This window comes from Cnephaeus nilssonii, assembly GCF_951640355.1.
Source record: "Cnephaeus nilssonii genome assembly, chromosome: 1".
Taxonomy (NCBI): Eukaryota; Metazoa; Chordata; class Mammalia; order Chiroptera; family Vespertilionidae; genus Cnephaeus; species Cnephaeus nilssonii.
Window position 1 is genome coordinate 30,216,421 of NC_137072.1, and position 14,710 is coordinate 30,231,130.

The 14,710-nt window shown below is 38.5% G+C and overlaps 1 protein-coding gene across 6 annotated transcripts in view; it reads left to right on the forward strand.

Annotated features, from left to right (window-relative positions):
* TASOR2 (transcription activation suppressor family member 2) overlaps nucleotides 1-14,710 on the forward strand; it is a 93,828-nt gene that overhangs the window by 15,957 nt on the left and 63,161 nt on the right. For 3 of the 6 annotated variants that reach the window (XM_079778785.1, XM_079778782.1, XM_079778780.1), the window contains 3 exons: nucleotides 7,103-7,248; nucleotides 7,528-7,623; nucleotides 8,624-8,696. In XM_079778785.1, the coding sequence (XP_079634911.1) occupies nucleotides 7,103-7,248; nucleotides 7,528-7,623; nucleotides 8,624-8,696 (315 nt within the window). Of the gene's footprint in view, nucleotides 1-2,727; nucleotides 2,859-5,868; nucleotides 5,876-7,102; nucleotides 7,249-7,527; nucleotides 7,624-8,623; nucleotides 8,697-14,710 lie in introns of those variants that run through there. The other 3 variants (XM_079778783.1, XM_079778781.1, XM_079778784.1) reach the window with 3 other exon arrangements.

Sequence of the window (14,710 nt, forward strand, 5' to 3'; positions counted from 1 at the left end):
TCAATTTTTAAACATAATCATTTGGAAAATCTACTTTATTATATAATGGACTTTCAACTTTTAACAAACACCCCCTCTCCTAAATTAATCTGTTATATTGAAGTTTTACTATATTTTAAGTTTCAAGTTTTCACAGAAGTTATATTAACTTTTGTGCTTCCTTGCTAATAAATACTAGGATAAATGTCTCTTCATGGCAACAAATAAAAAAGAAGAATTTGATAAATTATCTAGTGCAGTGCCCAATGCCTCAGACATACTAGGCCTTCAGTAAGGCAGATTTATAGTCACAGTGTTAGCACTGAAAAGAGCCTTAGAAAGATAATTATAATTAAACTAGAGGCCATTGCACAAAATTTGTGCACTTGGGGGTGAAGGGGTCCCTTCAGCCCGTATTGCGAGAGGGCGCAAGCCAAGCCGAGGGACCCCACTGGTGCACAATTGGGGCTGGGGAGAGACGCGGGAGGTTGGCCATCTGCGGAGGGACTGTGGAAGGGCTCCAGAGCATGTCTGGCCCATCTCTCTTAGTCCCGATTGGCTGGACCCCAGCAGCAAGCTAACCTACCAGTTGGAGTGTCTACCCCCTGGTGGTCAGTGCACGTCACAGCAACTGATTGACCAGTCGACTGTCTGCCGCCTGGTGGTCAGTGCACGTCACAGCAACTGATCAGCCTGTCGTCTGTCTACCCCCTGGTGGTCAGTGCATGTCATAGCGAGCAGTTGGGTGGCCTTAGCATATCACGCTTTGATTAGTTGAATGGCCGACCAGACAACCGGACACTTAGCATATTAGGCTTTTATTATATAGGATGAGGCCTTAGAATAAATATTTTAACAAGGTTCATAGTGTGCTTTCAGCTGCCAATCAAAGTGATTTAAACAATCAGGGACATGTATAATCTATAATGATGAAAGTATAATGTGCTAATTAGACTGGACGTCCTTCTGGACAAAGCCAGTGGCTGCAAGGGAAGCCCGGGTCCCTGGTGCCAGAGGGAAGCCGGTGCTGGCAGCCAGGGGAAGGAAGGCCTACTCTTGCATGAATTTCGTGCATCTGGTCTCTAGTTTTACATATCAAAAGATTCAGAGGCAAAGCAGCTCCTGTTCATTCAACAATTCTAGGACTTCGTTAAGGATCTAGATTCTTTCTGTTTGGTTCCATCATCATTGTGTTGGCTGCTCAATCTAATTATGGGTGCTGGGAGTTCCAGACAAAAAACTCATCTTCAGATAAGGCCTTAAGGCTAGAAGAGGATGAAGTCAGGAAGAGTGCACCTTTTCCTCCTGTTCTTTTTGTAAGAAACCTTTTCCAGAATTCTCTTTGTAGAGTCTTGGCCAGAGTTGAGTCACATGTTTATTCCTAAAACAATCACTAACCAAAGAGAATGAATTTACCATAATGAGCTTAGATTATTCGGGATAAGCACACACACCCTGCTCCCAAGCCTCTCCTGAAGCTTTGGATCACCCAATACCTAACCAAAATTGCTTGTTTGGGAGAAGGGAAGAAAAAAGGGCATTATTATTGAGAAGGCAGTCAGTAATATCATAGGAAGGTGTCAGAACAAGTTAATGATAGGCCTGCAATAGAATCCTGGTATCCTGATTCCCAATTTAATTCTCTCCCTTCTTCACATAATCTACTTGCTTAATGAATGAATATCATCATATTGCTACTTTTTCTTAAAACTATTCATATCCACACAATTCTGACTCAAATACTTTTGCAAGGGGGAAAGTGTAAAATTATACAACTATACATGTGATTTTTAAATTGCTTTTTGTAAAGCATATTGAATTCCTCAAATAAAAAACAATTTGCAGTTCCTTACATGTATCTTGTTTCTACCTCTGCATTTGTTCCATTGCCTAGAAAACATACACACTATGCCCTTCTTTGGCTTATTGTTTTTAGTACTTATTCAGATATCAAGTATCAGTGCCTTTCTGAAACCTTTCTTAACATATCAGTGAAATTGGTTGTTTGTACCATTATGTACTCACTATATTGTGTTCTAGATTCTCCTACACATTTCTAGTACTTAGGTTCTTTACAGGCTTGTCTTCCTTTTCTAGTCTAATAGTTTTCATTGTAGAGACTTTTTCGACTGGGTATGTAATAATTGTCACTAGTAATTTTGTTTAATGAACGGATGCATTATATGTCTAATTTATGACTTCTCCATTGTTTTTGCTATTAATGGATTCTGGTGCATGGAATACCCTTGTACATATATCCTGTGCACTGACACTAGTATTTCTGAGGAGTTGATTCTTAGAAATGGAATGGTTATTTGATATGCACATTTATAAGTTTTTGTTAGGTGCTACCAAATTGTGTGGGGAGATATTTTATTTGTGTTCTATTTGATTTTGCCATTTCCAAACAGTAGAATATGAATGTGATTCTATAATCTCTTCATTTTGAAGGATTTTTTCCCCAGTGAGGCAAAAGGGATTCTATTAGCATAATTTATTTCTGTCGACAAAATTTTCTTTAAAACTTAAAAAAATATATATTGGAGGAAAAGCATTTCATTTTATGTGTGTTACTGCTTATATAGCAACTTTAGCCCTTAGTTCTGTAGAGTTGTCATAGGAGGTAACCATTACAGAATTGTACCTAATGCAAATTAGATGCCAGTAATTATTTGTTTATATAGTAGATATGCTGTAAATAGAACTATTCATTTTATGATATAATTTTTTCTTTTTTCATTTTAGCATCTATGGCATTAACAGAAAACAGGACTATGTCAAGAACTCTGGGGGTATACTTGGTGAAAATGAATTAAGACCACCCACCCAACTACATTCTCTCTTAGAGAAGACCAGGACAGGGTTCATATCAGAAAACAGTGGGTATTAAATTAAATGCAATAAGTTATTACTAATAAATTCAAAGTAGACCAGTATAACTTTTTAAATTTTAATCATATGAAAGAACTTTTAAAATTATATTTTCAATAGCTAAAAATTTCTTTAAATCATTAGTCCATAACTGATAAGTGATTGATTAAATTTTTAAATTGTATCAGGAAAGGTATTTAAGGACAATTGTCATACTCCTTATTTGTATTTTTTTAATTATGATTTATTTTACTTGATTCTGAATTAAGATATCTTAGAAGTAATATATGCTTATATAGGAAAAACCTAAATTTGTAGAAGTATGTATAAAGTAAAAAATGTAAGTTCCCATTTTATCCATTTCCCACTCTCAATAACCATTGGTTTAAACACTGTTAACAGTTTGGTTTCCCATCTTTCTAGATTTTTATCTGTATACTTTCAAACACATAATTTGGAATGTTGCTGTTGTTTTTTAACCAAAATGACATGATATAATGCATGTTATTTATTCCGTAGTATATAATAGATAACTTTATATGCCAGTATATGCAAGTTTATTTTACTTAGTAAATGCAATGTGTTTCCCTGTTGGTGGCAATTTTAGATTATCTCCAGTATTTTTGCTATTATGGATTCTGGTGCATGGAACACCCTTGTACATATATCCTGTGCACTTACACTAGTGTTTCTGAGGAGTTGATTCTCAGAAATGGAATGGTTATTCGATATGCACATTTTTAAGTTTTTGTTAGGGCCTACCAAATTGTGCTCTAAAAAAGTTGTATTTATCTTAAACTGGCAATTCTTTAGTATATTAAAGTAAAGGTAATACATTTAGAATTAGATGATTAAGGGGTAGGCTATTCCTTCAACAACTATCAAATGGCCTGCTTAGACTTAAAATATATAGTCATAGATAGTACTAGCAGGTGTAGTTTGCAATCCGTCTATAGGGGATACTGATAAGGACCTTTAATGGCCTATATTGTTGGGTTCTGAGCGTTTCTCTTGTTGATGAGTGCTGTTTAATGCACAGACAGGCGATGTGGTAATGAAAGTTCTGGGGAGATGTGCAAGTGGCTGATTTTTGTCAGTTTTGTGACACCTGAGTTGTTGGCATTAGTTCATCTCATTATTTGATGTCAGACCAGATGCTTATAGGATGAAAAAATATACCTGTGATATACCATCAGAAATTGGTTTATCATTTTCTGATCTCTTTTATTAGAAGTTAAAAAAAAAAAAAAAGCCCAAAACCAGATACTCAGTATCTCTAATGGATTTTGAGAAAGGGGAGATTAATGCAGGGTACTTTGAACAGATTCTACCTTGTGTCAAGCTTGAGTTAGCATTTTAGATTGAATCCACAAATAGCAGAGAAGTGAGTCCAAAGCTACAGGAAAGCATATTAACTCAATTTCCAGAGCCATTATGATTGAACTTAAATTTTCTCCATGTGCTCTCTATTGGTCACTTAGGGCCACTTTTTCTACATTATAGGCAAGTACTTTTCAAGTTACCTTTTTAGATGTATTAGATTTCTTTGTGCAGTAGTCCTCTCTTCATTCTCCTAGTATTCTTATAACCTTGAATGTATAAATAATGTGTATTGCTTACCAAAAATGTGACCATTAATTTAGTGCTTATAATGTTTTATATAAGTTAGATTCTTAAATGAAAGTATATTATGTAAGGAGAGATACTGTCAAATAATTACTCAATAAAATTCTCAACTATCTTATTTATAGAGTAGGAAACTTGTGCTTTCTTGAGAGTATAATTGAAGTAATTTATGAAGTCATGAAAGATTGAAGATTTACTGTGATTTTCAACACCGTGGCTTTTGACATGCTTTCTCTTCTAACCATAAAAGAATTACTTTTGTATATATATATTGCTGTTCGGAGGATGCTGACCTAAAGGGGAAGCATTTTTAACTATAAAGAAATAGTTTTAGAAGTAAACATATATAAGCACAAAGTAATTTATTTCCTACTTGTTTCTCCTTATTTTTTCTTTTTTTGTATCTTTAGAATTTATTTTCTTTTTTTGTTTTTACTTATTTTCTTTTCTTGTTTATTTTAAATCATCTTTATTAATAGCTTTATTGGGAACAATACTCTGCACATTGGTATAAATGTTCTCTGACTACATGTATTTGGGAAACACTGTGTTAGATAGGTATGTTGTTGTTGTTTTTTAATTGGACTGCTTTTACAGTTTTCAGTTTATTGTGTCTTAACACTCAAAAATAGGGATATAGTAGTATTCAGTACTTATGAAACTTAAAACGTGCCTATCTATTAACATCTTGTAGAATTTAAAGAAATTGATAGTCTTAGAAAGTTCATTTTTAAAGCTGTGATAACTTTTGCTTCTGTCACTGGATGCAACATAATTTCTCAAATATTGAGCCTCAAAATACAGTTACATTTTTTATATTATATTGCCTTTTAAAAATATTAAATACAGGTTTCCAAATTTATAATTTTAAACGAATTCTGATTTGTATTTAAGCTTTTGTAAGATGAATTTGCAAATGCATAGACCTCCTAGTTTAAGTAATACAGCTTTAGAAAGCCATAATTTTAATTATTATCATGGTGTTTTGCTATTTTAATCTCTAGAATATCTTTATTTTGTATAGCACTAGTATACTAATATTGAAGGAGAAAGTGAAACTGAGAAAAAGTAAAGCAATTGATATGAATCAGATGTACCACTTCAGAATATTCTCAAGTATTTCATCCTCTTTTCTTTCCTTCCTTGCTGTTTACAATCTTTCATTTTTGGTACTAGGAAGTTTTGTTTATAAAGCATTTTAAACTAACTTTATAATTGAAGTGTTAGGACAGTTTAGTCCTAATTAGTTTCACTGAAATGTTTGTTTTCGTTTCTGTGATAGTCTAGTTTCTTTTTTTTCTTACTTGTTGTTCATAATTTAATTTTAAATAATATGCTTTTGCCCTAGCTGGCTTGACTCAGTGGATAGAGCGTCAGCCTGCGGACTGAAGGGTCATGGGTTCGATTCCGGTCAAGGGCATATGCCTGGGTTGCGGGCTCGATCTCCGGTGGGGGGCATGCAGGAGGCAGCCGATCAATGATTCTCTCTCATCATTAATGTTTCTATCACTCTTTCCCTTCCTCTCTGAAACCAATAAAAACACTTTAAAAAAAAAATAATATGCTTTTTTCCTTTAACTTTTGAACTGTAACTTGCAGAGTTCTGGTAAATGTAGGAAGCCACATTAATGTATTTATTTGTACTATATGACTATAACTTGCAGTGCTATATCAATTATTCCTTGCTCTTTCTTATTTATAAATTATCAGTTTGTACACTCCTCCCCAGCCTTGTTAAAGAAAGTAGAGAAGATACAAATAGGAGTAAACAAATTAAATGGTTAAATATTATGAGAAGTTATTAGGTTCAGTTCTTGCTAAAGACTTGTAAAGTCAAAAGGCACAAAGGCTTACATCAAGAGAATTACTGGGTTGAGTCAGCAATTCTCAATTAGGAAACATGCCTCTCATGGGAAGGGCATATCAGAATATGTGGGATAGCACATGAGTATGGTTTGAAAATAGCACTTTAAAAAAGTAATGAAGTTTTATTTTTGTAAAATGAAAAAATGATTTTATAATACAAACCATAACATGTTCAATAGACATATCTAAGCTAGTGAGGAAACCCCAAAGATACAATGATTTCTAATGTGTTTGCTGAGTGTGCAATAGTAGGCTCATTAAAAAGAGCCCAACAGATGTACGTGGGGATTTGATGAGAAGACGGGAAGGGTAAATTTATCAAAATATGGCATAGGTTTAAAAAATCATAAAGATGTGAAACATTGGTCTGAGTTATTGCTGATCACCAACTTGACAATACAGTCACATCTGCATTTACCAGTTGCAGTTACAACATCCAGCTTAAACCACAGCCACAAAGGGATCTGGCAGGGTACATTTTATTCTTGTATTGAAAATAATTCACCCTAAATTGTAATTCATTTAGATTATTTTCTTCACATGAGAGGCCCCACCTCCATTGGGCGAGATCCAGGGGAGGGCATTTTACTAGGTTTGGCCCATCTTTTAAATTAAGATATGATCACCAAAACACATGGTAAAAGTCTTAGTTATATAGGAAGGAAATAGATGAAGTATTTAGTGATATTTAGTGTATCACTTTTAATCCCTTCCTTTGGTTATCTTAAACAGTTGCATTATTTTTGTTTGTGTTTTACAGTTTTTGAGACAGTGTCCTTGAGTTCAGACTCTCTCTTCCAAAGGGCAGTTTCAATTCTCCATACTTCTTACTTGGACTCTGCATCTGAGCATGGTTTTCAATACAGTCAAGTGACTTTGGTGAAAAATGACATTTTCTTAAATGAGGTGAGGTGCTTGGTACACATTGTGTCTGTGTGTTAGTTTTATTTTAGCTTTAAAGAACCATGATTTGGGGTATATAAGCCTAGTTCTTTTAAGCTATCACTTTTCAAATTAGATAAAAGATTCTTGGAAACAGTCACTTGGAAGGTAATAATCTAACGAATAGGAAAATAAATTTTATTAGACTTTTAGCAGGAGCAATTCAGATGATGCATTTTTTAAAATTAACTTGCTAGGCAAAATAACATGTTTATACCATTTGGTTATTCTCTCTTTATATAGTACAAAACTTTTTACCAAGAAAAAAAAGCAAGTAACTACACTCAGGAAGAACTTCAAGAAACTTACGGGTTTCTTCTGTTTGAAAGTGAAAATCAGGTAAGGGAATTAGGTAGTATAAAATTAAATTTGTGAATTAATGTACAAAATAAATTATTAAACTTAAGTATTGGCTTTTTACTTAAGTATTATAAGATTAACAGTTCATCAGCCTTTTTTGTTACTTAGATTGGTAGCAATGTAAATGACAGTGAAGCTAGTTATGAAAGAGATTGGATTTCTGCAACTTTTTATAGGTCCATTTTAGTTTTATCTTAAATACATTTGTAAACTTGTGGTCAGATTTGGATTAATACAGGTTTCTTAGGTATCAGTAATGCCTTTTAATGGAATGAACAGCTATTTCTCCATTATGGATCATTGTTTACATAGATACTTTCTATTCTTTATGGAGGTTTTTCAAGTTTAAGTGATATAGTTTTGGGGATAAAATGGGCACTTTCAGCATTCTAATTAGTTGGAATTGTTTCATTCCCATCTTTGAAGATTGAACATCCATATTGTTGCTTTTACCTGACTTGTGGGAGAAGGAAACTGTGTGCAGGGTATGCCCCAAAGATGTGTTTGGCACCTTGATATAATTTTAACATAAGGTAATGTTTTAGTAGGGTTAATGGTATTTTAAAAACAATGGTAGATTTGCTTACAGGATGTTTAATATTTGTATATAATATAAAGATATTATAGTAATACCAGGATATTTTATTTAATCAACTACTTCCAAATAAGATGTGGTATGGATTTGGGAGTAAAACATTTCCAAAGCTATATTTTAAAAAGAAAACTTTAAGAAAGGACTTACCTGTGATCTTGTTTAATTTGGTTCTGCTGGTGACATTTTTGTTAACAGAAATGGTGGCTTTCATGAAAAATTTGAACTATTAACCAAATGCAGTAGCCTTACATAGCCTTGCTTTGTGCCATACATATGTACAGTATAAAGATTTTATACTTATTTGAAAGCCTATAGGTTACAGTGTTCATTCATTACCTCTCCCAAGACGAATATGATAAGCGAAATACTATCTTTTGTTTAAAGGCAAAATTGGTATGTCAGCGTGGACTCTGTATTGGCAGCAGTGCTATTACCACTCTGGGTGACCCAGCAAAAGGTAAGAATTTCTTCTTTTACAAAATGAAGTACGGTATAGTTTATTTCATAAGATACCCATATTAAAAGCCAGTTTCATTAATGATAAATGATAATCTTTAGAATAGAACTGTATCATATAAATGAGCTTTGAGCCTAAAGTTTTCCAATAGAAGTTACATGATCAAATTTGTTTTTAAAAGTTGGTTGGGCTAGAAAACATACTGAAAGTATCCTTTAGTGCCAAGAGATTATTATAGTCTTCCAGGATTAGTGAGGCTCTCTTCTATGCTATCATAATTGCAATAGGAATAGAGAATATATAGAACTAATCAAACTTGGCAACTATGGAATGTGAGGAGTAAGAGAAAGGAAATAAAGATTTAAACTTACACTACAGTGATATTACTGATAAAAAAGAGACACAGAAGGAGAGAAGATTGGTTGGGAAGCTGATAAAAGAGAAAGGTAAATCGTATGATTAAAAAAATGTAGATTAGCACTAAATTTCTTCAGTTTTCTCATATGTAAGACTAGAGGCCTGGTGTACATGTCGTGCACTGGGGGTCGGGAGTTCCTGTGCCCTTTTGCAGTCTGGGAGCCCTCGGGGGATGTCAGTCGGATATCCTTAGCGCTACCGCGGAGTGGGGAGAGGCTCCTGCCACCGTCACTGTGCTCACCATCTGTGAGCCTGGCTGCTGCATTGAGTGTCTGCCCCCTCGTGGGCAGTGTGTGCAACCGGTCCCCCCATTTGGTCAATTTGCATATTACTCTTTTATTATATAGGATAGGTAAAACTGTCTTCTAGATTTGTTGTGAAAATACATAAGACTCTGTAAAGTGCTGACCACAGCACAAACCTAGTAAACTCTCAGTAATTGGACACTGCTACTTTCATGAGTTGATTTTGAAAAATAATGAGATCTTCATAAGCGTTTCTGGAAGATACCTTAGTGGTGATAAGAATAATTGGAAAAGGAATTAGGAGTGTAGATTTTGGGTCAAGGTGATGGGGGTTGGCGTTAGTTGAAGCCAAACATAGTGTTACATAGAAAAAGATAGAAGGAAAAAATGGCAAAGAACAGAACTTTTGGATCATATGGGACTGAGGGGAGGGGAGGATAGGGAAGGTGTAGAAGGAGGAGGAGTCAAGAGCAGTACAATGGATGAAGAATCAGAAGGTAAAGTTTTACAGAAAACAGAAGTATCTAAGCGGGGGGGGGGGGGGGGGGGGTGTTATATAGCTGTGTCAGGTGCTATAGAATCCAGACTGAGAAAGATTATTGGGCTTCATGGCTAGATTCCTGCTGACTTTAAAAAATATATCTTTTTGAGATAAAATTCACATACCAGATAATACATCCATTTAAAATGTACAATTCCATGCTTTTAGTGTAGTCGCAGAATTGTGAAGCCAGCAGCACAATTTTAGAGTGTTTTTGTCACCCTAAAAAGAAGTCCTGCACCTGTTAGCTACCTTTAGTCCAGGTGGTCACTAATCTACTTCTTGCCTAATGGATTTGCCTATTCCAAATAGTGTATATAAATGGAATCATATATGATCTTTTTTGACTTTTTTTCTTTTACTTAGCTTAGTGTCCTTTGGGGTTCATCCATGTTGTACATGTACCAGTACTTTATTCCCTTTTTGGCTGAATAATATTTCATTGTATGGTTATACCATGCTTTTGTAATCCGTCAGTTGATGGACATTTGGTTGTTTCCACCTTTTGGCTATTATAAAAAGTTCTGCTATGTATATTCATGACAAGTTTTGTATAGGTGTGTGTTTTCATTTCTCAGACATTTACCTAGGAGTAAAATTGCTGGGTCATGTGGTAACTGTTTAAAACAAAAATTTTTAAAACTTACAGTCAGCTCTTCTAAAAGACATTAAAGGGAATAAATTCATAACCCAATGGCACTTTACAGTACATAAAACCTGTTTCTTCTTTCCTATTCTTTTTCACACACACCCCTCCTTTCCTTTATAAAAAATGCTTACATAGAAGAGAGCCTAGTATAATATTTAATATACTCATCATGTATGTCTAACAGATGTTTTGCATCAGACCCTTCCTTTGCTAAAAAATTTTTAGGTTTTTGTCTTTTTGTTGTTGGTGGTTGTTGTTTGTTTAGTTTTGTTTTTCTGAAGAATTTGAAAGTAAATTACAAATAAATACCTCAGCTTACATCACTAAAAAGTAAGGCCACTTTTCTACAATCCCATGCTTTTATTAATGATTTTTGAGAGGCTGGCTTCATAGGGTGGTTGAGCGGAAGCTGTATATTCCTAACAAATACAGATTCTTCTTAAACACATATACAGTAGGTCCTTGGATTACATCGGAGATCCGTTCCTACAGTGCAATGTTACGTGATTTTTGCCGTAAGTCGGAACCCACCTACATAAGCACCTACGTCACTCACATGGAGCACATACACAACAGTAATGAAGTGAAACAGTAAAAATAATTTGAAAGATAACAATTCCTGATCTTTACTTGTGGTAAATAAATAACAGAAAACATAAAGCACATATGTACATACATCGAAATGACGGAACTTTTTTTTTTTTTTTAAATAAAATGGGAGATGACAACGTAACCACGAAACGATGTACATCGAGTCCGACGTAACCCGTAGCGCAGGGGGTGCAGCCTGAGGTCCCCTGTCTGTACTGGGCTGATAATAAAATTGCACCACTGCCTCTGTATATTTTATAGTTTTGGGCTCAAGTTGAAGTGGGTTGTTCTGTGTGTAATAGTAATCTATAATAATAAAAGCCTAGGTGGTCCTCGCGTCCTTGTGCAGCGCCCTTATGTTATCACTAGATGGCCTCCATAAGATGGCCACTCTCACATCATCACAAGATGGCCAGCAGGGGGGGGGCAGTTGGGGGCGACCAGGCCTGCAGGGGAGGCAGTTAGAGGCATCGGGCCAGCAGGGGAGCAGTTAGATGTCAATCGGGCCAGCAGGGGAGTGGTTAGGGGGCGATCAGGCTGGCAGGCAGAAGCGGTTAGGGGCAGGCAGGTAGGCAAGTGGTTAGGAGCCAGTGGTCTCGGATTGGAGAGTGTGCAGGCCGGGCTGAGGGACACCCCTCCCCATGCACAAATTTCATGCACCAGGCCTCTAGTACTTTATATTAAAGTAGTGTTAAATAATTTTAACCCTATCAGACCTGAGGCCCTGAACCTAACTGTCCCCTTAAACCACACAAAGTCAATTCAAACACATGGGGGCAGACATTTGCAATGGCTAACCATGAGGTTTGACCACAATTGGTTGGTTATTTTTAGTTTGTGACGCATTTTTTTCACGTTCTAGGCAAAGTACCGAAAATTAGGTACAGCGGTATAGCGGCAGATTCGGAAATTACCGAAAAATCGGTATAGTGGTCTCGTAGGGTTAAGAGGCTATTGCTCTTTCTCTTCTTGAGAACCCTGTGGTTTATGTATCTATGCTCCAAGGCCATCTCCCTCTTCAGTAACATACTCCTCAGTCAGTCACATGGTGGTTATTAGTAAACTGGTGGCCTGGTGCATGAAATTCGTGCACATTAAAAGGGGATTAATTAGAGGAAATATTTTAATACTGCTATTTGCCCTTTCCCTATAATAGAAGTGTCAGAGATGAAAGAAAATTAGTAAAATGTGTATGAAAATCTTCCTCCTGTCAGAGTCTGGGGCACGCTGTGGGACCCAGAGTCAAGTCCCCGCCCACCTGCGGTGCCTCAAAATCACGCCAGACCCGGCCGGCCCCACCCTTGTCAAGCCCCAATGGGAGGGGGAGTGCAGCCTCAGGTCCCCTGGCCCGACACCGGGCGAGGGTGCACCTTGAGTTCCCCCGTCAAGCCCCTCTGGGCGGGGGTGCGGCCTGAGGTCCCCTGTCAAGCCCCGCCAGGCAGGAGGCGCAGCCTCAGGTCCCTTGGCCCAGCGCCAGTCGGGGGCACATCCTCAGGTCCCCTGGCCTGGCACCGGGGCAGGGGGCACGACCTGAGGTCCCTTGGCCCAGTGCCAGGGCGAGCAACGCAGCCTGAGGTCCCCCAGCCCGGCACCGGGGTGGGGGGCGCACCCTGAGGTCCACCATCAAGACCCGCCAGGCGAGGGGTGTGGCCTGAGCTCCCCCATCAAGCCTGCTGGGCGAGGGGCACAGCGTCAGGTCCCCCAGCCTGGCACCAGGACAGGGTGGGTGCAGCCTCAGGTACCCCGGCCTTGCACCAGCGCGAGGGGTGCAGCCTGAGGTCCCCTGTGAAGCCCCACCGGGCAGGGGGTGCAGCCTCAGGTCCCCTGCCCTGGCCCAGCACCATGCAGCCTCAGGTCCCTGCTGATTGCTCGTTAAGGCTCATTATGGGAACTCGGCCTCCACTGTGGGCGCTGCCATCTTTGTGGTGGTGTGATGGTCAATCTGCATATTCCCTCTTTATATAGATATATGGAAAATCTGGAACTGAAACCTAAACTTCTGATCACTAGTTTGTTATTCTTTTCATTATATCAGAGTGTTCTCACCATTGTCTTTTACATTTCAAGCGTGAGATCTACATTCAGGAATATCTTTGAAATCTGTCCTTTCCTCTTTCTTCTCACTGCTGCTGCCTTGGTGGGGGGATCCTTCTCTCCTGTCTCAACTCCTACAGTTGTTTTTCTGTTTAGTTTAGTTCTTATCTCTCCCCTTTTGAAACTCACATTTGATTGGTCTCTGTTGCCTACAAAATAAAGTCTAAGCTATCCTACAAAAATCTTTACTGCATAGTTTCAAGCTTTCTTTTCAACCTCAGCTTTCACCACTTTCTCTCCTGCTTTCAACACTGGCCTACTGTTATAAACAATTTATGATTTTTTATGCTTTCATACTTTTGTTCACTCTGTTCTCTACCTAGAATTATTTCCTCTCTTTGTCTAAAGAACTCCTGTCTCACCATAGCTGGTATGGTTCAGTGGATAGAGCATCAGCCTGCAGACTTAAGGGTCCCACATTCGATTCCAGTCAAGGGCACATGCCCGGGTTGAGGGCTTAATCCCCTGTAGGGAGCGTGCAAAAGGCAGCCGATCAATGATTCTCTCTCATCATTGATGTTTATACCTCTCTCTCTCTCTCTCTTCCTTCCTCTCTGAAATCAATAAAAATATATTACCAATAAATGAATAAATTTTTTTAAAAAAGAACTTTCTCGGGCAGATTTAATTACTTAACTAGAGGCCCAGTGCACAAAAATCATGCACTGGGGGGGGGGGTAGTCCCTCAGCCTGGCCTGCGCCCTCTCGCAGTCAGGAACCCCTCAGGGGATGTCCGCCTGCCAACTCCCTGGGGATCGGGCCTAAGCTGGCAGTCAGACATCCCTCTCGCAGTTCGGGACCCCTCACTCTTTACTGCCCGCCTGCAGCGGAGGCCGGAGAGGCTCTTGCCACCACAGCTGCGCTGGCCAGCCATGAGCCTGGCTTCTGGCTGAGTGGCGCTCCCCCTGTGGGAGCGCACTGACTACCAGGGGGCAGCTACTGCATTGAGCATCTGCCCCCTGGTGGTCAGTGTGCGTCATAGAGACCAGTCATTCTGCCGTTCGGTCGATTTGCATATTAGGGTTTTATTATATAGGATTAGTTCTACTTCTGTGTGTCCTCAAATGTAATGTCTATATATATATAAAAGTATAAGCAATCATCCGACCATTCAGCCATATGGCTGGCTGTGATGCACACTGACCACCAGGGGGAAGACACTCAATGCAGGAGCTGCTGAGCGATAGCAACTTTGAAGAGTGCCCTCGCGCACTCTGGGACCCCTCGGGGGATGTCAGACTGCGGGTTTCGGCCCAATCCCCACAGCCAGGCCGAGGGACTCCCACCTGCCAAAAAGACCCTGCTCGAGTTGGTCCGACGGTTGTGGGTTATTGTTAAGCTGATTAACATTGTTAAGCTGATTAACAAAAAGACCCTGCTCACTCCACAGACACCCTTCGAGCCTTGGTGCTGCTGGCCAGGGAGGGACCATGAAAGGTTGGCTCCAGGGCATGTCTGGCCCATCTCGCCCAGGCCA